We start from the raw sequence: 21396 nt of genomic DNA, 5'->3' as shown, positions 1-21396 counted from the left end.
GGGCGGGCTTAACTGTATGATAATTTCCGCCCGCTGTGGCGACGCTAGCTGTCGTTAGTGTACCACCGCTAGCTAGTTTCGATTCATTCCTTTGATGCCCTCGTGCGCGTTGTTTACATATTCCGCTTCCGAGGAACACGGAGCTATGAACCTTATTTTGGTGGAACCTTATTTTGCTTAAGAAGTTATCTAGTACAGATATTATTGTTTATTGCGTTTCTAAAGCTGTACTGTCATCTCAGTTTTTTTTTATTATTTATTGCAGATAATTAGGAAAGGAAACACATTTTTTTCGGGGGGGGGTTGGGAGCGGGCCCAGGTTTAATGGTCACGGTTCGCTACTGACACATACAACAGCCCAAGGGAGGAGTCAGGGGCAGAACATAACACTAACTTTTATAGCAACCTTACTTGAAATTGCTTCCTATCTTTAAAGCTTCATTGTAAAACAGTCTCTAATACGGATGACGAAATAATAGATGATGCAATATTTTTGCTCTTTTAGAAAACAAATCCTCAAGAAATTATGAAATGACATCAGAATTGTATGTTTTCTGCTGAACTAATCCAGTTTTATCTGAGCTTTACCCCTCATTTTGACTCAAGGCCAAATTATCCAGCGAACACATAAGCCTTATTGACAACTGCTGTCCAATTTGCTTACTAACAATGTTTATAAGATACTAGTCACAGTGGCACCACTCCCCTTCCTGACAGCTACCGGCACTTGGTAGCACACACAGACTTTGTTTATGTTTTCTCTTACATGTCTGTCCACCCTTAGAAAATGTATATACCAAAATAGTCTGATGATGAGCCAGAGTGCAGCATTTTATACCAAATCATCATTCCTGTTGCTTCTTGCATACACATTATAGCTTTTTAGGACATGGCCATTGCGCTTCTGGGCATTTATCTAAAACAAAGACATACACACACAGGGCCGGAGTGGGCCCCTTTTTCAGCCCGGGAGTTTCATGCCCAAATCCTGCCCAAAATTATTTTTCCCTCCCAATCTGTCCCAACTAGAGATTGACATGAGCCGGCCCATCGGGAATCCTCCCGAATCTCCCAATTACCCACTCCAGCTGTGTACACACATATCCTATTTGTTTTGGCCAGGTCTGGAAACAGATGTCAGTACACTGCTGGTCTTGTCACAGCTCACTGGAAAACCTAATCAAGATATCTCCCCAGCCTCTTGCCATCCTATTCTCAAAACAGATGTACCTTTCAAGAAAATATTATTGGATTGTGCAGAGACCTTGCCAGGTCATCAGTATATGCTAACACTGATGTGTAGTGCTACCATTCTGTTGTCCGCTCTGAGCTAATGCTGTTGTAAAAGCTTTTCAATTTAGTTCAACTTTCAGTCTATCAAAGCACGTCAAAACAGAACAAGGTTCTAATGTTATGTTCAAACTTGTTGATCAGGTGCTGATATCTCTGTCCATTGGTCTTAGTTTCTAGTGCATAACAAGTATCTGTGCGTTGGAGCAGTTCCTTTAAATGTAGGAATTGATGATGTTTGAGTGCTTTGAGCCAGCTTGTGGGGGATGGAGCTACACTGGTGTTCTTTGCAACTCAAGAAATAACCAAAAAGAATGAAACACTCAATTTCTCCATGTGAGGCCATTTCTGTCTTGAGTTTTGGATTTTGCATGTATTTATTCATATTACGTTTGACCTCATATTTTGTTAAAGCATTTTAACATTTGTTGTGGTAGATATTTTGGTGTTGGTGTTTTAATTTTGCTGTTATGTTTTCCTCTCATTTTGCCATGCTTTCATATTTGTTGGGGAGTGTTTTTTGATTCGTTGTTACGTTTTAGGTTTATTGAAGTAAAATGCACTTCTAGGACACCGTTCATACTATGACACAATCCTTCATGCTGTTAACAGGCGCTAGATGGCAGTAATCACCTTTTTTTGGTAATATACCACTATATTATCAGAAGAAGCAGTAACAACGTGAGAACCATGCCGAAATCCAAGAGGGATAAAAAAGGTTTAAAATACTTATACTTTTTAAACATTTATGTTAATACTATCTGTACAATCTGTCATGTATTCCCACATTGGCCAGCATGTTAGTCTGTTGAAAATGTGTTAAAGTGGTGAATAACGCGTACTGTGGTGGATAAAGCTGAGGCATGAATGTAGCTAGCTAGCTATTACCAGCAATCTAAGTATTGGTTGGGAAATTTAATGTTTTACTTGTTTTTTCACTGCCCAATGTCAGTTGCGGTCCAGCTGCAGCCGAGATCGTCTGCTTTTAAATTGCAGTACATATAAACTTGCTAGCGTGCTACATACGCCAACCAAGCAGTAGGAAAATTGGCTCCTGTATAGCGCGGATAGTTTGCTATGCTGTGTCGCTTGTTGCATGTTCCCATGCTCCGTGATGGGAACATGTATTAACAATTTAATTAACAGTTTCATTCTCCGTCAACAGTTTCCTTAACAAAAACAACCAAGAAAGGGTTGGAATCGAAACAGAACTTGATCGAGGAGGTAATTATCTACTACATTATCTATTTACTTATTATCTAAATTTTTAAATCTTTTATCAGTTGTTAAACAGTATAAGAGTGTTCGACTATATTACATTCTCTTTCCACAGTTAAGAAAATGTGTAGACACGTACAGATACGTGTTTATATTTTCCGTGGAGAACATGAGGAACAACAAACTCAAAGATGTTCGTGCAGCTTGGAAACACAGTCGGTGAGGGATACTGCGCATGCGTGTAACTTGTTACGCACAACTGATCCATCGCGCGCTGTCAATGTTGCTTTTAGTGCTTGGCTAAAGCCCGAGTGCTGCTGACGTTTCTAATAAAGTTTTGGTCTGTCTATTCAAGTTTCTTTTTTGGCAAAAACAAAGTGATGATGATTGCACTTGGAAAAGGACCAACAGACGAATACAAAGATAATTTGCACAAGGTATATAACTACTCACATTTGTTGTTTTTTGTTGATTTGTTAATTATTAAATTAAAGTTGGCAAGGAGGTTGTTGGATAAAGCCTAGGTAATTGTTTTGATTACATTGTAGGTCAGCAAATTTCTGAGAGGAGAAGTGGGTGTCTTGTTCACAAACAAAACCAAGGAGGAGGTAACAGAGTAAGTGAAACAGTATTTGTATGTTGTGTTTTTACTGCACAGTGCCTGTATGCTTATATATGCTTTGTGGAATGCTCCCCTATTGTATTGGTCTTTGTTTTTAAATCCTGTCTGTGGAGCGTCTTAATGCTACTTATACCTCAAAAGATCTACATCTGTCAACACATGTGGGTGTCCTATGTAGATGTTTGCAGATTTCAGCCAGCATACTTTAACATAATGTAAATGTGTGTACCAGCGTGCAGCTCCCAAGTCAGATTGTATAAATAAGCAATGATAAAGTCTCATGCTCAGTTGCTAATCCCAAGGTTTGTCCCATCTCTCTCCAATAATAAATGCTGAGTCCATTATTTTTGTGATATATTGAGGACTTGATATTTTTGGGGCTTATATTGCTATACATCATAACTGCCGATCCTCAAACTACTTCATTGTTTTTGATCTGGTCTGGGTGAGGTATTGTTTACAACTTGCAGTCATGGTGTGGTGGTTAGGGAACTAGTCTTGTGACTCCACAGCCCCCTAGTAATCACTTGTGTGTGTTTTCACTGCACAGATGGGTACACTTGGCCATGGCTAGCGACACACAAGTTTAATTCTCTTCAATAAGAGTAAATAGTTTGTGCAGTTGTATTGTGTCTCTACAATTAAATGGATGCACATTCCAAGACAGCTTCCTTGTATGTCTAACCTGGCAAAATAAAGTCATTCTGAGCTCAGACCCTCTCAGTCCAGTCCTCAGGGGCAGGACTGTAAATGGGTCAGTACAGGATCAGGACTTTCTGGAGTGAAAATGGGCTACATAACTCGCATTTTGTTTTGCTATCAAGCAGACTGTATCATAATTTGATATTTCCATTAAACCATTTTTGACCAAATGGCTTTTTAAAAATAAATATGTACTAACAAGTTTTTCTGACTGCTGGCATATATTCAGAATCCAGAACCTAAAAAACTATTGTATTGTAATTAGTATAACCACTAATGTACTCCAATAGTTCAGTGTGTTTTAGATGATATTTAGATGTTTTAGATGGTATTTTCACATTTAAAATGAAATGCAAAGTGAATGAAAGAAAATCTGCATTAACTCATTCCCTGATATAAATAGCATATGTAAACACTAGAGTTTTGTCTAATATTTAATATACATTGTTATAGAACTGTTGTATTTTATAGATTTGTAATTGCCAGAGATACATCACTGTTGTAGACTTCTATAAGGTATGGGGCACCCGACAGTGTTGCAAAAGATAATACTGCATTATGAACAAATATATTGTAGTGCCCTATGAATTCTGTTTAATGGTTTTGGGGATTTGTGCAGGTTGAGCAGTAATAACTGCTTTCAGTGATTCATGGTACTGCAAAAAACACTTACACAAGCCTTCAGAACAAATACACTGTTAAACTGTGTCCTTCAGATATTTTGACGGTTTCAAGGAGACTGATTACGCACGGGGTGGTAACACTGCACAGATGGCTGTAACACTGGATGAAGGACCTTTGGAACAGTTTACACACTCTATGGAGCCCCAGTTCAGACAGTTAGGACTACCCACAGCTCTTAAAAAAGGTAAAGTGGCTTTTAAACTGGTTTAAAACGAGCTACCAAAATCATTATAGGGCAATCTGTAAATTGATCTCAGCACAGCATTTTGTTAATATTTCTACAAGCTTCTCCAAATAAATGATTGATGTCTGGGGGTTTCATCTGCAGGAGTGGTAACACTTTTACAGGACTATGAAGTGTGCAAAGAGGGAGATGTGCTCACACCTGAACAGGCCCGCATTCTGGTTGGTTTCCTGAATCACCTCCATTTTATACTGGTTTAAGAAATGTTTTAGAAAAAGAAGTGTTTAGAATACACAAACAAATACAAGATAAGAATTGACTATTTTTGTATCCATTTGTTTCAGAAACTGTTTGGGATTGAGATGGCTGAATTCAAGTTGACCATAAAGTGTATGTGGAATTCTGAGTCTGGGGAGTTTGAGATGGTGGAGGGTGATGAAGAGGCCATGCAGGGAGATGATGATGATGCGGAGGAGGAAGGAGGGAGTCAGTAAAGAAGAGGCCATTGACTTTTTCTTGGACATTTTATCTGTGCAAACATGGACATTTAACACGAGGCCAATTCTCATTTTTATCTTCAAAAGGGTTATCCAGACTTGTCATAAGCCAGCAAATGTAGTATTGCACATGACTGTTTTTATAGCCTGTTCGTCAGCTCTCCCCAAATGTACAACTTTAAAGTGCACGTTTTAAACCATTATGGGGTTCGTTCACTTCCCATATGCAGATAAGTTACTTTATGAGTACTTTATGAATAATACGTTTACCATTACTATTTATTTTACAGTCATAAATTATCATTGGAATTACAAAAAATAGTGCTTAGCCATTGTTTGTGTTCCCTAGTACAGAGCACAGCTGTCTGAGGATGGGTATAATGACTTCACACTGCCCAAAGTGCTAAACCTCATAAATGTGTGTCCATTGGCATATTAGTGAGAAAATGCAAAACAAACTTTTCATGTGTTATTTTGTTCAAACAATAAAAGTAGGGGAATCAAAATACCTTCAAGATGGATATAATACTTTTGTACAAAATCTCTAGAGAAAAAACAATTATTGTAGATTATCATGTTAGTTTTTAGGTTGGATTAAAGGGGCAGTAAGAAAATGCAGCAAACATCTAGCGGAAGTAATTGGGACACTCGTGGGCTACCAGATCCCAGCCGTTCTTGAAGGCATCTACCACTTCCTGCTTGAGAGGGCCCTCTTTGGCTGCGGCCAGGTTCTCCTGAAGCTGCTCCATGGTGGACATCCCGATGATGACCCCGTCGCCAAGCTCACCCTGCAAATGGTTGCATGATCTTCAAACTGGAAATTCTCAAGATGCAAAATACCTGATAAAAATATGCTGACTCAACATTCAAGTAGCAATATAATTAAGAATCTGTTTTAGCTGTAGCCAGAAAGCAATTTATCTGCATAGCAGAAACTTCTGACATCTATATATACACTCACCTGCCACTATTAGATACACCTGTCCAACAATGTGCATTAATGCAAATGTTGAATCAGACATTTCTATCTGATTCAATCACATGGCAGCAACTCAATGCAGTAGGCATACAGACATGGCCAAGACGATCTGTGGTTCAAACCGAGCATCAGAATGGGGAAGAAAGTTGATTTAAGTGACTTTGAATGTGGCATGGTTGTTGGTGACAGACGGGCTAGTCTGAGTATTTCAGAAACTGCTGATCTACTGGAATTTTCACACACAACCATCTCTAGGGTTTATAGAAAATTGTACGAAAAAGACAAAATATCCAGTGAAGGCACAACATGTCGAACTTTGATGTGGATGGGCTACAGCAACAGAAGACCACACTGGGTGTCACTCCTGTCAGTTAAGAACAGGAAACTGAGGCTACAATTCGCACAGGCTCACCAAAATTGGACAATAAAACATTGGAAAAACGTTGCCTGGTCTGATGAGTCTCAATTTCTGCGGTTACATTTGGATGGTAGGGTCAGAATTTCATGTTAAGAACATGAAAGCATGGATCCATCCTGCCTTGTATTAACGGTTCAGGCTGGCGGTGGTGGTGCAGTTGTGTGGGGGATATTTTCCTGTCACACTGGGCCCATTAGTACCAATTGAGCATCGTATCAACGCCACAGCCTACTTGAGAACGGCTAGCAAGGTGTACATAATAATGTGGCTGTTGAGTGAGTGAGTGTGTGTGTGTATATGTATATATATATATATATATATATATATATATATATATATATATATATATATATATATATATATATATATATATATATACACACATACACATATATATATATACATATATATACATATATATACATATATATATATATATATATATATATATATATATATATATATATATATATATATATGTATATGTATTAAAGAAATCTCCAAATTTTACACCAGTCATACCAGTAAGTTCTGTCTGATCCCATGCCAACAGTGGGCATTATTTATATGTTTGGCTCAAGAAGAAAAACATTCACATGTGCTTCTCAGTCCTAAGGTTGTAAATATTGTCCACAGTGATGTCTATAATAGTGTCTGTAATGGTCAACTGTATGTCATTCCTGTAAAATATGCATTAGAATATATATATATATATATATATATATATATATATATATATATATATATATATATATATATATATATATAATGTTTGAAAGGGTGGGAGCAGCTCTTACCATATCAGCGTAGTCGGCATCCCTGATTCATGTTGTCTTTCAGAACTGAGGAGCGCCTACCTTGAGCTGAGAATGATGGTACATCCAGCGTATGGCGGCTGACGTTAAATTCGGCTTCTCGGAACCATACGCTGCGTCCAGGGCCTTCAGAACGCCGTCTATGGCTTGGAAATTGCTCGATTTCCAGTATCTAAAATAACAAAAATAGTGTTTATATCGGAGGATAGATTCCACATTTTATAGCAGGTAAGACACAACAATAAGGAAAATGGATGTCCTCACCTATCTCTGTAGGCAGAGGCCCAGTTATTTCCAAAGAAACGTCCTGGAGGATGGATTCCATCTTTGTCTTCATAATGGTACTTCCCAGTGAGCAAACCTCCTGCACAGATGATCGGTCCCAACTCACGTTAGTAACCACCACGTGACAGACCACCTAAAAGATCAAATCTGAGTGGCACTTTACCCGCCAGCGGATTGTACGCATAGAAACGAATGCCAAAGTATCGCAAACATGGCAGCAGCTCTGTCTCCACTTGTCTTGTGGTAGCATTGTACATGCCCTTTAAGAATGGAGAACTGGAATTTAGGGTCTATGCAAATGTGTAAGTAAAACATGCAGGTTTTTTTAAATGACATTCACAGGGATGGTTTCATTACAGACCTGGTAGACTGTGGGAAGCACCCAATTATTGTATTTGCAGATGCAGGAAATTTCAGCCACTTCCCAGGAGGCATAGTTTGATAAGCCCAGTTCCTTGAACTTTCCCTGACAAGAAAACATCCATGAAAGTTTGGATAGGATTCAGCAAGTGAGACGTCACTCAATCCAACATGTAAAAATATCCCAGGTATAAACCAACGTGCAGCTTGTAGATATGTGGACATAGATGGAAAGGTAAACTGCAGCAAACAATTGTCTGAAAGAATGTTATCTCTCAGGCTGCAAAAAAGGGGATCCCATCTGCCCTTGGGTCTTTACTTCTCTGTGGAGCTCATCACAGGCGTGTAGTGTGTCCTGGATAGGGTTCTGGTGGTCTGGTGCGTGCAGATAAAAGATGTCCACACACTGGGTGTGAAGCCTCTTCAATGAGGTCTCGAGCTGGGAGCGGACACTCTCGGGTTTCAATGTCTTGCCTTCCCAGGGGTTAGCTTTTGTAGCAATTCTTACTGAATGAGGAAACAAAGTCCAGTCTCTTGTTATTTAATCACTCGCATTCATAATGCTTATGAAAGTTAAACAATTACCCGAGCATCTGTCAACGTCAAACGATAACGTGCTTTTGAATCCATCTCATCTCAGTTTAGACCGTAGTCACATGGTTTACAATGCTACGGCTACCTTAAGTTTGTACAGTGAATATTAATATGTTGCAGAGCCGCTTATTATAGCTACCTGTCTTGGGAAGTTGCATTGCACCAATTATGGCTTCTGCTTGTCCATCTGTGTACATCAATGCTGTGTCCAACTCATTGTGGCCGCAGTCTAAAAACACTTTAACCATTTTTGTGCTCATGTCCGCGTCTGCTCGCCCCCCAAATGCCATTGATCCCAACACTGTTGCCGGGAGTCTGGAACGTGCGGTCTGATGCGACATAGTGTGCAATTTCCCAGAGTGTGAAAGCCTGAGTCCGGTAATAAATATTTGTTGAACTGAGTACAGACGGAACCGAGTACCAGCGCAAAAGAGCATAGTCTCGTGTCTCCTGAGTCGTAAAACTGGGCAAAGGGCGCAAGCGCAGCGTCAACCGAGGAACCGTGTAAAAAGATCTAATTCAAAGGTAAAACGCAGAACATTGATTCCTTTTTAAGATATTCGCAATCAGCCAGACTTCACTAGTCATTCACTAAAAAATCCTTAACAGTTGGAACAGGGGTCTCCAGTACACAAAGGTACATTAGTTACAAGTTGGTCCTTTGACAGTTCGAAGTTCATGGGTCCGGGTGTTTACATTTTAACCTCGTTTTCACATGTGGTTCGTCTTCTAGCCATATGATGTCAGTAAAATGCTATTTTTTCTGTGAAGCCATGCGGTTTCTGCTTCAGGAAGGCACATGCAGTTTGCATAGAAAATATGGTTATGTAGCCAACCTGCTACAGTGTCTGGTTAAAAATAAGATATTTGAATGGAATTTTCCTTTCAAACTTCTATTATTCCGCAACTAGCTGCTTAGGTATTTTAATAATGCAGTTCAGTGATGGCCCAACAGACGGCAGCAAATTACATACCAAAGGCATTGCTGAACTGCAGTCTAAAATCTCCTTGCTGCTCATTTAGATTTGACATAGACATAAATAAATCAGTCTGATATCACTAATGCTTAACATTTGGAACAGAGGTTTGCCGTCTGAATCTAGTTTTATTATTCAGCAAAAAGTAACACTTCTGATTTAGCTACTTAAATGAGAGGTGTTATGCTAAATATTGACAGGTCCACGGGGTCATGGTAGTCCAGGATTTGGTTGTTCTCAGGGGACATTTTTCAAAATCTGACCTCACACCGCAAGTCATAGAAGAGTAGAAACAACCAAATGAATGTGAACGTTTATCTCAAATTTGCCAAAAAAAAAAGAAGCCAAAAGAATCTCCTGTGGTTCTATGCTGACCACAGAACGATCAGAACACCATTCCGGTGCTTAATCATTATATCATTAGGGTCTTTATTAAGCATTATAATTATTATGAATTTGTGTTTCATGTGCCCTTGGCGTTGATTTTAAGTAGAGGCTAACAATCCAGGTCAGACTTAAAATAAAATAGGCATAAATGATCTTCTTATTTTGTTCCAATTTTATCTTCTTTGCTGTTTATATTTGTCCAATTATTAACAAAAACTGTTGACAACTCTTGGAGATCTCACAGAATTGTATTTTTTTAAGGTTTACCTTATTGAACCTCCACTCATTTGGTGATTTATTGTTAAATGGGAATAACTGGTAATATACTTGTAAATATTGTAAGTGAGCTACATAACCTAAAGAATTTAAAGCTAATAATGAAAAGTGTTGGTACTGAGTTGTTACTCAATGTTGCTTCACAGATGGAATAATTCACACCTTTAGCACATTATTAGGAGAAATGTGAAAATGTTGAAATGCTGAGAGAAGAGGTATTTTTGAAGATGAGATTTGAAAGATGAAGTTGAAGAGCAGAGAAGAAGAAACTGTGGTAAAGTGTACCATAGTTTTGGGGCTATGACACTAAAGGATCTACCCCCTGAGGCCACTCTGAACTTAAGGATGGAAAGGACCTGCACCAAGTGCATGGACAGGGCAGGATCAGTGTAGATGTTCAGCTACGTAGGGAGATACAAGACTTTATTTTAGAACTAATAATTAAAACTTCTGTTTTGCCTGCATTTAATTTAAGTACATTTATTCTTACCCACTAATTGAGATTTTAGATGCAAGAACATGAAGCAGGAAGTGGTAAGGTAGTGTTAGCTTTGGTGCTAATATGTGTGTCATCAGCATAAAAATGTAAATGGAGAACATGACTGTGGATAATTTGACATAGAGATTATGAATAGAAGTAACATATTGATTATGAGTAGGAGATGGCCAAGGACTAATCTCTGGGGAGTACCTTGTCTACAGGTATCAGTGTGTGAGTTTGTTAACACACTATATAATGTGATACATTAGGAATATAGGTAGAGAAAAAATATATATAGGTAAACCATTAAAAAAACATTGTAATAATTTCATTGTCTAAAAGGTGGGTGTATATGATTAATTGTGTCAAATGCATTACTTAAATTGAGAAAGTGGAGAATACTCAAGATGCCAGAATCAGCAGAGAGGAGATCATTCAGAATACCTGTCTGTAATGTGTGTGGATTGGAAAGGTTGGGAAAAATCCTGAATATTTAAGAAAGATTATCTTGGGTAGAAAGGGGACATTGAGAATTATAATTATTAGGAAGAATTTTTCCCCACTATGATATAAAACTCTTGCGAAAACCTTTCCTTAGGCATGGGCAGTGTCTGCCAGACCTTCCTCATGTAGCATCAAATATCAGGAGCTGTTTTTATAGGTGTGTTTGCTGATTGTTTTCTAAGCGTGGAAAGACGTGCTAAACCTCGACCAGCACTGACCCGCAGCGTCTGACCCAGCGGATGCTTAACATGCTTGTTCTGCCCTGTCCATGGCCCTGACACATGTGCAGGCCTTTGGTGACTGACTTAAGAGTAGATCTTCATGTTCGTTACATCGGTCATTCTTCTTCACATGGCATTGCTACAAAGTGCATTTACAAAGGGTTTTTTTTTAATCAGGAAAGACCTAAATAGCATACAGCGGTACTCCATCGGTCACGATGACTGGGAAACACTGGATTAGAAGAATGTAAACATGGATATTTTTATCACATAATTTCTTTCATATAATTAATGATCATTATGTGTGGATATTGGCTACTACATCTCTTTTCTGTGAATGTTGTTTACATGTTGTCACGGTCCGCCCCTCTCTCCTCCCTCGGACTCGTTGGCGTTCGTCTGTGTACGCGTGCTTATGTCCGTGTGTGTTTCTTGGAGTGTGTGTTCATCTGTGTTGTACCTGTCTCTTCTGTCGTTGTCGTTGTGTGTTACACTCGTGTCTTGGTATCGTCGGTGTAGTTAAGTGTTGTCTATGTTCGTTTTCAGTGTTGTCTGACGTTTGTGAAGTACCGCATTGTCGTTATTAAAAGCTATGGTTACACATGTGTTTTGGGAATGTATCTTGAGTTCATTAGAAAGTGACCGTGCATTTAAAATCCAACTAAAATGTAAAAAAAAAAAGTTGCTGGAGGGAATCAGCAAACAATATGAACAATTCACACAACGGTTTCTGAGAAATGTTTTTTCTGTATGTTCTTTATTATCGATTAAATCTGTTTTATAGCTATTTGAAATTTTGTATTGATTTATTTTATCGGTTCACTTTGTGTCTGCTCTCACTTGTCTCAGAGGAGTCGTATCTCTGACGGGCTGACTGCGCCCCCCCCCCACCTCCCCGCCCCCACAGCCCCCTTGTCAAATATCTTGACTCTTAAATTTCGCTGTAGTCTCGAGCCACGTCCTAGAAGTTCCTTTCACACTGTCTTTGGGCACTATACAGTATGGAAGAAATGTATTTGCTCTTGTAGACATTTTAAATATAATATTTTGTTACATTATGAACACAATAAAAGAATATGCAAGCATTCTAGGCGGCTCGCAACTATCTCTGAGAATGGATATTATTGTTACACCTTTATTAATTTTCCTTATTAGCGGTATTCACGGAACATCTAACTATGGAAAGGATTTAATGCCTCACATGTGAGTAATGGTCTTTCTCCCTTCCTGTAGAGGTAGTAAACTGGGTTATCATAATGGCTATACCTCAGAATGCACCTCACGTTTAGAGCCGGAGTCGGACAGCATCTACATGAAGACTTAACCTGTGACATTTCAGTCTTTCCAGGCAGATGCAGTCGAAGGTGTTCCCCAATATTTTGTTACTCCTCGTAGAAAGAACTTACCCCGCACCACCTTGACGAGCATTCCGATTTTTATCTAAAAAGTATGGCTAGCATGATATAACCACGTATAAATGTTACATTAACGAATTTAAAAGTTTCCATATACTATTTGAGTCTCCTCACGATCCCAGGTGCACCTTTCATAACATAACTGAACTTTGTTGTGTAAGTGAAACATAAACGCGGACGTTTGAACGGTAAGGCGAAAATGTGGAGTAAACATAAAAAAAGAATTATATGCATAATGTGAACATAAAATACGATTGCTGAACTAGACTCAGGATATTGCTGTTTGTGGGCTATCCACAATGTCCGTGCAGTTCTTGTTACGCCATAAGAATTTTCGCTTTTAACATGAACTAAGTCACTGAGTCATATACGTGACTAAGTGGGTTTAAAAAATACGACAGTCAGTCATGTAATTTTCTGTGCCATTACCCATTGTAACAGGTAGGACCTTGCAGAAACGTGATATTCACTTGTTAGTTGCCTTCTCACACAAGGTGTCTGTCAGTCTCCAGAAGGTCAGCCCAAACCTGCCTTGACTACTTGTTACTCATTAGTCATCCTTTCTGTTCATTTGCTCTGCTGGCAGGCCCAACGTGTGCACGGAGCAGGAGATCAAACTGGTTGCCCAGATGCAGCCCTGTGTCCAGACCTTCACCCGCATGGTCAAAGTGTGGAGGCAGGGATGTCATGGACAGGCCGGGTGTATGGGCTATGAGAGAAGGTGAGGCAACTCAATCATCAGTCCATTGGGCCACTACCACCATTAAGATAAATATGTTCTGTAACAGAGATACTAAGTTTGTGACTTGTGAGAGTCTTTTTTTGTCTTAAAAAATATCTGTCCACTTACAGACTTAGTAAAACCAGAATACATTTTCTCATTCATGCTGGCAGGCTAACTCACATTCCTTACCATGGAATCTTTTTTTTATTGGAATGACTAAATGACTTTCTGTATAAACTGAATTAATTCATTCATGATCCTGCAGTTAAATGTACTTGTGGATGCTCAGTTTATGGTACATGTGCCAAGTTTAGAATGTACAATACACATATAATACAATGTCAAGTTAGAATACTTGTTTAGCAAAATTGTTTAAAACAATACTCTCAAAGATGTACACTCTATCCTGCAGTACTTAAAAACACATAAGTAGTCTTCTGAATCTATTTGTGTCCTTTGTTCTATGATAAGTATCTTTAAGTCTCCCATTATGACCCTAAAGTGCAACGTGTAGTTACACTCTACGGAAAGCTGCAATTTCACAGGCATGCCCAGTGAATCCAGGTATAGCTATCAGGCATAATCCTTGAGCCTGCAGTGTCCTGCATTGCCCTGCAGAGGGGAGCTCCTGGGTGTCTCACACAGGCCTGCTTTTTTGGGGAGGATCTTAGTCTGCTAGCGAACCAGGCCCTGCTCATTAAAAACCTGTAGGCCTGCAATTAAAGCACATTAGCAAAGACTATTAGTGTAGCCTAATGTTGCCTGAGTCTTGTAACAGCTTCCAAGTACTCAAAAATACAGGGCAGGCAGCATGGCTTTGATGCGGGCTTGGGTCTCACGCGTTTGAAACATTAAAAGGGTGGAAGAGAAAAGACTTGGCTTGGCTAATTACACACTGTTTGTGTTTGTGCGTTCACACACTGAAGTTCAGCCACGATCATGGGCCGGATATTTGACTCACTGCTTAAACATAACCATGACCCAAGACAAGTCCTGAAGGCCCTTTTAAGCTTAGACCTAATTGTCAGGGGCCTTAAATCAGTATAATAATTACCAAGTCACATATGTGTGAATAAGTAAGAATCAGTGGTGTGTAAGTGGCTACAGAGGGTGCTTTGAGTGAACATATGTGATGTTAATGCAATTAAAAAACTATAATAAAATATCACTGTCTTTGTCACAGGACAGCTTACTATAACGGATATAGACAGGTGTATCGGCGGGAGTATCAGACAGTACACAAGTGCTGCGCTGGATGGTCTCAACTCAATGGGGAGGCTGGATGTCTGTATCGTAAGTACTGTGCTGTTTAATGACCTTGGTAAAACTGTTTAAAATCTAGTCGTGGCTTCCGTTAGTGCTGTTTTATATATTATGGAATTTATTCACGTGCAAGTTTACTACAGTGTGTAATTGAGGTGGAAAGAAAATGTGGTTTTCTGCTCAAAATGTTTCAGACTAATTCCATTTCAGTACTGGTACACAATACTACACAGTAGTATTTCCAGCTCTACTGTAAGCCTGTGGTGTGGTAGGTTTTACACTGGTGTGACAGGTCACACTGTTTGATAATGTGTGCTGTAAAAGGACATATTTGCCTCTGAAGTAAATTAATTCAATACAGATATTTAAACCAACTTAACCCAATACACACATGTGGTATGCAAAATATATTTGCAGCACACTCATACACATTGTCCAGTCCTGGTTTGGCCCAGTCCAGGTTTGTTCGAGATGTGCACTAGAATGCTGCAGATTCCAGTAATAGACCAAGACCTGCCAACTGAGTTTGTACTCATGAAACAGGAAGAACATTTTCTTAGGGCCTTCGTTCTCTCTGTTTCCTGGGTGGAAGAGTTTTACAGGTCCGTTAGCTGGTGTTGCCTTGGTAGCAACAAAACTGAGCTTAAGGAGCTTGGCATGTAAAGGTCCAGGTTCATCTTTTTGGAGGAGTTGAACCCTGCATCTAGTGGCCCAGACAGGAAGTCTTTGATAGGATTTCACAGTGGTTGAGCTCAATGGCATGGCCTGCATGCCTCAGCCAGTGGCCGTGTTGAAGAGCATCCTCTTCATCCTCAACTCTGGCAGGTGTACCTTCATCTCTTGGCTGCCATGCTCAACTGATAGCCTACTTTTTGAAGCCATCTTTGGTATCAAGCTAAACTCATAATTTGTCTGCAACTAATTCTCATGTTCCCCACCAAAAATCAATTTATGTCAGAATGAGTATATCCTCAGAACCACATTCACTTCTGAAAATGCAAACGTTACATGTAGTTTAGGTGCTGTATAAACAAATCTAGGTTTCCTACCAAAAGTCGGGGCTAAAGACTAAAGACTCTTAGCAAGGCTGCGAGACTCAGATGGGCTGCAGCAGTCGATCACCCAAGTTGTGATTTTCAATAGGCTCTTATTACTGGCGCCAACACTGTCCTCAAAGGCGTCTTTGTCTCACGGTGAAGGTTATACTACTCATTATACTGGCAAGAATTAGGCTACTGGTTCAACCCAACACTGGTTTGTTTTTGAACACACTAAAAACTCTGTAGATACACATTCTTGTGTGTTGCTATGTCTCTGGGTTTAGCTAGTCTTTCCCTTCCACAGCATCTGCTGAAGTCCAGACTGTACCCGGCTAAACACAGACAAACTAATCACTTTTATACTGTAAACCACCAAACAAGGATAAAGCCTAAAGTAAAAGCTGACTTGCACAGCTGTCCCCTGTTGGTGGTGTCCTCTTTAGACTATTAGCAAAGAGTTTCATTCAAAGTGACCCGTTCCACCAATCTATTCCCAGTGAACACTCCTTCCACGAGGAAGCAACAAGCTCCCGAGGGGGCGGCTGGGATTTGAAGTAGCAACAAAGGTGTGGAACGTGAGGCTGTTCAGGTCATGTCCAGAGATAGAAAGATCTCCAGGGTGCTGCTGTCACGCAGTGATAGATGTGTCGCCATTGAGTGTTAAGGAGCAGCTGGTGTACAGAGTTGGTGTAATCATGAGGCTTTACTCCACTTTACTGCTGAAAATGTCAGGCTAAGCTAATTAGTGTAATTACTGTCATTATTTGGATGTTGCTAGTTATGACAAAACAGTATTAGGACATTTTAGGAGATGAAAGGAGGACACTTGGCTTCTTTCTCATTCTTTCTTTCTGACTTTTGCAGTTTCTCAAGTTCTCATATTCGCTCTCATTAAATTGAACTCTTTCAAGTGTTTAGATATTAGATATTATTAGATATTGTATTGTATATTTGAGTGCAAACCAAACATAACTTTACACAAGATTAACGGGATTATTTGTGAAAAGTCAAAAGAGGAAAACTGTCCAGGATGACCACCTCTAAAAGACCTAAACTCTATTGCCCATTCAGCTTGAAGTACGTAGCAAAACATACCTTGTAATATGTAAATGTCCCTTTGTCCTAGCAAACTTCCAAGTTAGCTTAAAGAATACTTCCTGCTCTGTGCACCCATTGGCTAAATGACTCCTTGACTCTCTGTGTATAAGTGCGCTCAACAGTCTAAAGATCCTTAGTGAGGCATCCTCCTCCTTAGCCAATTCTTCCATTCTTTTGTCCTGAAGAGCCTCTTCCTGCACTCTACCACAATGACAGAGAAGTAGCAACACTTGGACAGTTTTGTTAGAACTAAGTTACAGACATTCATTTTGATTGATGGTGACAAGGAGTATTGAAACGCTTCTGAGCCCTGAACCCCTGCATCTGGTGCTGTGGTTTGTTGGGACTGGTGGTGTGGGAGAAATCCACGCTCACGGAGGAAAAGGTCACTGATGGGTTTCAGTGGGTGGTCTGGCAGTCGAGTCCAGGAGCTGTGTCTGTAAGAGCAACAATGCATGCAGCCATGGAGGTCCCATGACTGTTGGTTTCTCTTTCAGAGTTAGGCATGATGTTTTCATGACCCAATGTTTCAGGAACCTATTCAGCCCTTTTGAGTGTGCTCACTAATGACCTCTTCAAAAGACAACATCAGTGTACTTTCACCTCTGAGAGAGATTGAGTTGATTGCATATGCTTAGACGGGTGCAGATTTCTTGTTATTGTGATGATTTTTGAATATAACATTTGTGCAGATACACAAAGAAAGTTGAGAAGTAACACAGCAATGCTTTTTCATATAAGAATCAGAAAAAATATGCTGGGCACAGGCAGTTAACACATTAAAAATCCTAAATGATGACGATAGAATACTCTTTGTTAATGCTTTGAATGTTTAACACTGAATGTTAATTATAACAGTCAATAATCTGTTAATTACATTCAAATAATAATAAAAAAATCCTCAGAAAGCCTCAGAAAGCATACTGTGTGATTCCCCTTATACTTATACTGCTTAAAAACTCTGCTTGAAAATGAACGGAAGCCAAATATTTCACAATTTACATGAATCCAATGCATCCAATGATAATTTCTTAGTTTTTATTTTGAATCAGTTTATATCTTATTACAAAAGTGTACTGTTTCTGACAATCATTCTAACATGTTATACATGTCAATAGGCACAATGCTATGTACTGTATATGTATGTATGTATGTAAGTACAGTATGCATTAGTGTAAGTGTGCTGTATGCTGCATCAGTACAAGGGTTTAGCATGTATTTACATTTTAGATTATTAGGTATTAATCCCAACCTTTGTAAGCTCACAGAAGACATTGCATTACAAAAGCAGGGGATATGTTTAAAACTGTGACTTCTCTTTTGTCTGAGCTTTGACCTTGTGTTTCACTGCTGGTATGCAGCATGCCTTTCTTTGGCCATAAACTACCCATCCACAGTAATAATGTCACCGCCAAAGTCTCTTTATTTGTTTTTATTTTCTCATTTGGGCATTCTGAAACAGCTCTGCTGCTGAGCAAATGGTGCATTCCACTTTTGTCCAGCATCAGATTATTTTAAAGTATTTATCATTCTTCTAGTTTATAATTTAAGGAAAGTTTAATACCGGTAATTGCTTTCCTTTTACTGAATCAAGATATTTTGACTTCCCCTGTCCTTATATCACACCAACCTTACATCTCTTGTGAGTGACTTTCATCAGTATTACAGTACATGGGCTCCTTGGGACTCAGACCTTGGTATCAGTAGCCCCATACACTACCTGTTTTACCAGGTGAGCTACAGAAGCTGGCCTTCAACTTGAACTTGATACTTTATGTGTCTCAGAGATATGTCCTAGCATTCCTCAGAAACCCAAAGAGCCTCCTCTTTTCTCGGGCCATCGCTAAAAGGTCCACTCCAATTAAGGCATTAGTGAATTGCATGGAGAGGGCCAGGAATGCACCAATTAGCTACCAGGAACAACCTCTAATTCCACCCCCACCTTCACTCTGTTTTGTATATCTTGGAGGAAAATGTCTTCTTTCCCTCCAAAAATAAAGCACACTTGTACCATGTGTTCTTAACAATTTTGTTCAGATGCACTGGATATGGTGGACCCTTAGGGCAAGTTGATATTGTCCTTAAAATGTATGTCTTTTGAAGAGATAATCTATTTGCTTGCTGTAATAATAATAATTGTGAAAGGCACTATGTAAGATTCATTTATTGGTATTATTACTGTATCCAGTTAGGGTCCAAAAAAATAATTCCTAAACATAAATCATACTTCATAATCCATATTAATTATTTTTTTATTAAAATATGTAATTTGTTATTTATTAAAATATGTAATTTGTTATTTATTAAAATATGTAAGATGTAATTTATTAAAATGTCATTCATACATTTTATTTAATTTTAATCTTTATGTCACAGTCATTATTAGATCCTGTTATTATATCTCAAAGCAGAGGTGTCCTGCCATGAAAGAATTTACCATGCTAGTCATGATGAATCATACACATTTAGTCCAACACTAGGCTTAAACCTAGCATTTATCCTGGAAACTAAGAATTAGTCCTGCACTCAGGATCATGTGATTTCCTTTCGACATGGAGCTCCTCACCTGAGACATCTGGTCATAGTTACACACACACGCACACACACATGCAAACACACACAAGTACACACACATATCTGCACACCTAGGGACTGTCAAACCATGATATACATACAAGAAAAAAGATGTGAGAGCCATTAAATTTGAGTGATATGACTTAATGGAATGTTGTATGTTATAGACCTGTATTGTACCTACGTGAGGATGTGTGTCCTCATAAACCCTTTGCGGTACACATGTCTTTTTTAAAATTTTTATTTTTTTATTACACATGTCTTAAACAGGAGGACAGGATGCTTTCCTTGAGGTTCTGCCTGGTTGATGCAGTCTAAGCCTGTATTCTATGGGTAGAAGCCTTTTACCAGTAATACAGTTATATAAGGAAATAATGAAGCAAATGTTCAGTTTTTGCTCTGATACATGCTATGATAGGTCCAATATCATAGCATGAATCATAGATCATCATAGCATGAATCAAAGGTCATCATAGCATGAATCATAGGTCATCATAGCATGAATCATAGATCATCATAGCATGAATCATAGATCATCATAGCATGAATCATAGGTCATCATAGCATGAATCATAGATCATCATAGCATGAATCATAGATCATCATAGTTTGAATTATAGGTCATCATAGCATGAATCATAGATCATCATAGTTTGAATTATAGGTCATCATAGCATGAATCATAGATCATCATAGTTTGAATTATAGGTCATCATAGCATGAATCATGGGTCATCATAGCATGAATCAGAGGTTCAATAGGTCCAATAGCTATGGCTATGATTCAATTAGAATGTCAAAAATAACAAAAGCTGTCAAGTATAAATATCCTTCTGTAATGGGTTTTTGTAGATTACGTCTCTAGCTTGACACCGCCAGTATGCCCTACTCCAGGTAAACTCTGAAGTGGCCCACATGATAGGGATTTTCAGGGATTTGAGATCTGGCCCAGTGCCTGACAGGCATTCCTAATGGTTCACAGAGCTGAGTGAAGCTGGTAGCCCGGCGCTGAGCTCTCCTGTTTTCTGTCGCCAGGCGAGCTGTATCAGGTGCAGACAGGTTGGTGATAACACTTTGAGGAGGCCTAATCAACTATTTGGCGCAGCGCACGTTTACATCTTTTGACAGCTGCCAGGTGGTTTTCTCATCTCTGGCATTTGTTTACTTCTCTAGCGGTCTGCAGGTATGGTGTGTGTTTCAATGGTGGCCGGTGTAGAGAGGGGCTGCCACAGCTCTGTGACTGCCCGACTGGCTTCAATGGACCCAGCTGTCAGTATGGTGAGTATACACAGTTCACATCCATGCACATGTGCTCATAGATTTGTATGCTGTCTGTGCTGTAGATTAAATGATGAGTAAATGCTCTCAGGTATTCTGTTTAATGTTGTTTGACATGGGTGTTTCTTAATTAGACAATTTATTATTTATAGTTTATTACTTATCATTTATTATTATTACTACACTAATTAAATCAAATTAAATAAAAGGCACCCACAGTAACTATATAGCATCTTGGCCATCCTTCCTGCTATTGATGTAACTGGCTTCAGTGGCATTTCCTTATGAGTGAATTTTAGTTTCCTTCTGTCTACTGTTGGTCTTTGTCGCCAAGTGGTTCAAAGCCAAGAATTTTATCTCCTGCAAATGTGGAACAGGAGCCCATCAGCTTCTGGGGTAATGGAGGATGTTGTTGCTTTTGTGATACCACACACGCCAGGAAATTCCTGACAGACAACCCTCCCTCCCAAAAAAATAAAAACAGGCACTTCGTTCTACCATTTGTCTGAGT

General features: G+C 39.1%; 3 protein-coding genes across 4 annotated transcripts in view; 2 read left to right on the top strand and 1 right to left on the bottom strand.

Annotated features, from left to right (window-relative positions):
- Positions 1 to 1881: 1881 nt before the first annotated feature.
- mrto4 (MRT4 homolog, ribosome maturation factor) lies at positions 1882 to 5705 on the top strand. The gene is made up of 8 exons (XM_076987239.1): positions 1882 to 2008; positions 2456 to 2514; positions 2624 to 2727; positions 2864 to 2945; positions 3057 to 3124; positions 4549 to 4700; positions 4845 to 4921; positions 5045 to 5705. The coding sequence occupies exons 1-8, from the start codon at positions 1981 to 1983 to the stop codon at positions 5192 to 5194; spliced, it is 720 nt and encodes a 239-aa protein (XP_076843354.1). The 5' UTR covers positions 1882 to 1980; the 3' UTR covers positions 5195 to 5705.
- On the bottom strand, positions 5494 to 9331 carry akr7a3 (aldo-keto reductase family 7, member A3 (aflatoxin aldehyde reductase)). The gene is made up of 7 exons (XM_076987126.1): positions 8788 to 9331; positions 8374 to 8561; positions 8056 to 8160; positions 7858 to 7954; positions 7674 to 7773; positions 7452 to 7581; positions 5494 to 5985 (listed from the first exon to the last, which is right to left on the bottom strand). Exons 1-7 carry the CDS (start codon positions 9083 to 9085, stop codon positions 5824 to 5826), a joined length of 1080 nt encoding a protein of 359 aa, XP_076843241.1. The 5' UTR covers positions 9086 to 9331; the 3' UTR covers positions 5494 to 5823.
- Positions 9332 to 12448: 3117 nt separating this feature from the next.
- Positions 12449 to 21396, top strand: part of megf6b (multiple EGF-like-domains 6b) — a 58439-nt gene continuing 49491 nt past the window's right edge. Inside the window, exons 1-4 of one of the 2 annotated variants that reach the window (XM_076986319.1) lie at positions 12449 to 12697; positions 13496 to 13630; positions 14817 to 14926; positions 20781 to 20885. In XM_076986319.1, coding sequence (XP_076842434.1) covers positions 12552 to 12697; positions 13496 to 13630; positions 14817 to 14926; positions 20781 to 20885 — 496 coding nt within the window. In that variant the 5' untranslated portion in view covers positions 12449 to 12551. The remainder of the gene's footprint in view (positions 12698 to 13495; positions 13631 to 14816; positions 14927 to 20780; positions 20886 to 21396) is intronic. The other variant, XM_076986388.1, reaches the window with a different exon arrangement.

This window comes from Brachyhypopomus gauderio, chromosome 1 (assembly GCF_052324685.1).
Source record: "Brachyhypopomus gauderio isolate BG-103 chromosome 1, BGAUD_0.2, whole genome shotgun sequence".
In the NCBI taxonomy this organism is placed as follows: Eukaryota; Metazoa; Chordata; class Actinopteri; order Gymnotiformes; family Hypopomidae; genus Brachyhypopomus; species Brachyhypopomus gauderio.
This window is presented reverse-complemented; position numbering and strand designations above follow the sequence as displayed.

Excerpts from the sequence above, each read along its gene's own strand:
- akr7a3 (XM_076987126.1), bottom strand. The coding sequence starts at position 9,085 with ATGCTCTTTTGCGCTGGTACTCGGTTCCGTCTGTACTCAGTTCAACAA. Across the intron at positions 7,774-7,857 it reads TGCGTACAATCCGCTGGCGG|GAGGTTTGCTCACTGGGAAG; the intron begins GTAAAGTGCCAC and ends TCATCTGTGCAG. Across the intron at positions 7,582-7,673 it reads GCCTCTGCCTACAGAGATAG|ATACTGGAAATCGAGCAATT; the intron begins GTGAGGACATCC and ends TTGTTATTTTAG.
- mrto4 (XM_076987239.1), top strand. The coding sequence starts at position 1,981 with ATGCCGAAATCCAAGAGGGATAAAAAAG. Across the intron at positions 2,009-2,455 it reads ATCCAAGAGGGATAAAAAAG|TTTCCTTAACAAAAACAACC; the intron begins GTTTAAAATACT and ends CTCCGTCAACAG. Across the intron at positions 4,701-4,844 it reads ACCCACAGCTCTTAAAAAAG|GAGTGGTAACACTTTTACAG; the intron begins GTAAAGTGGCTT and ends TTTCATCTGCAG.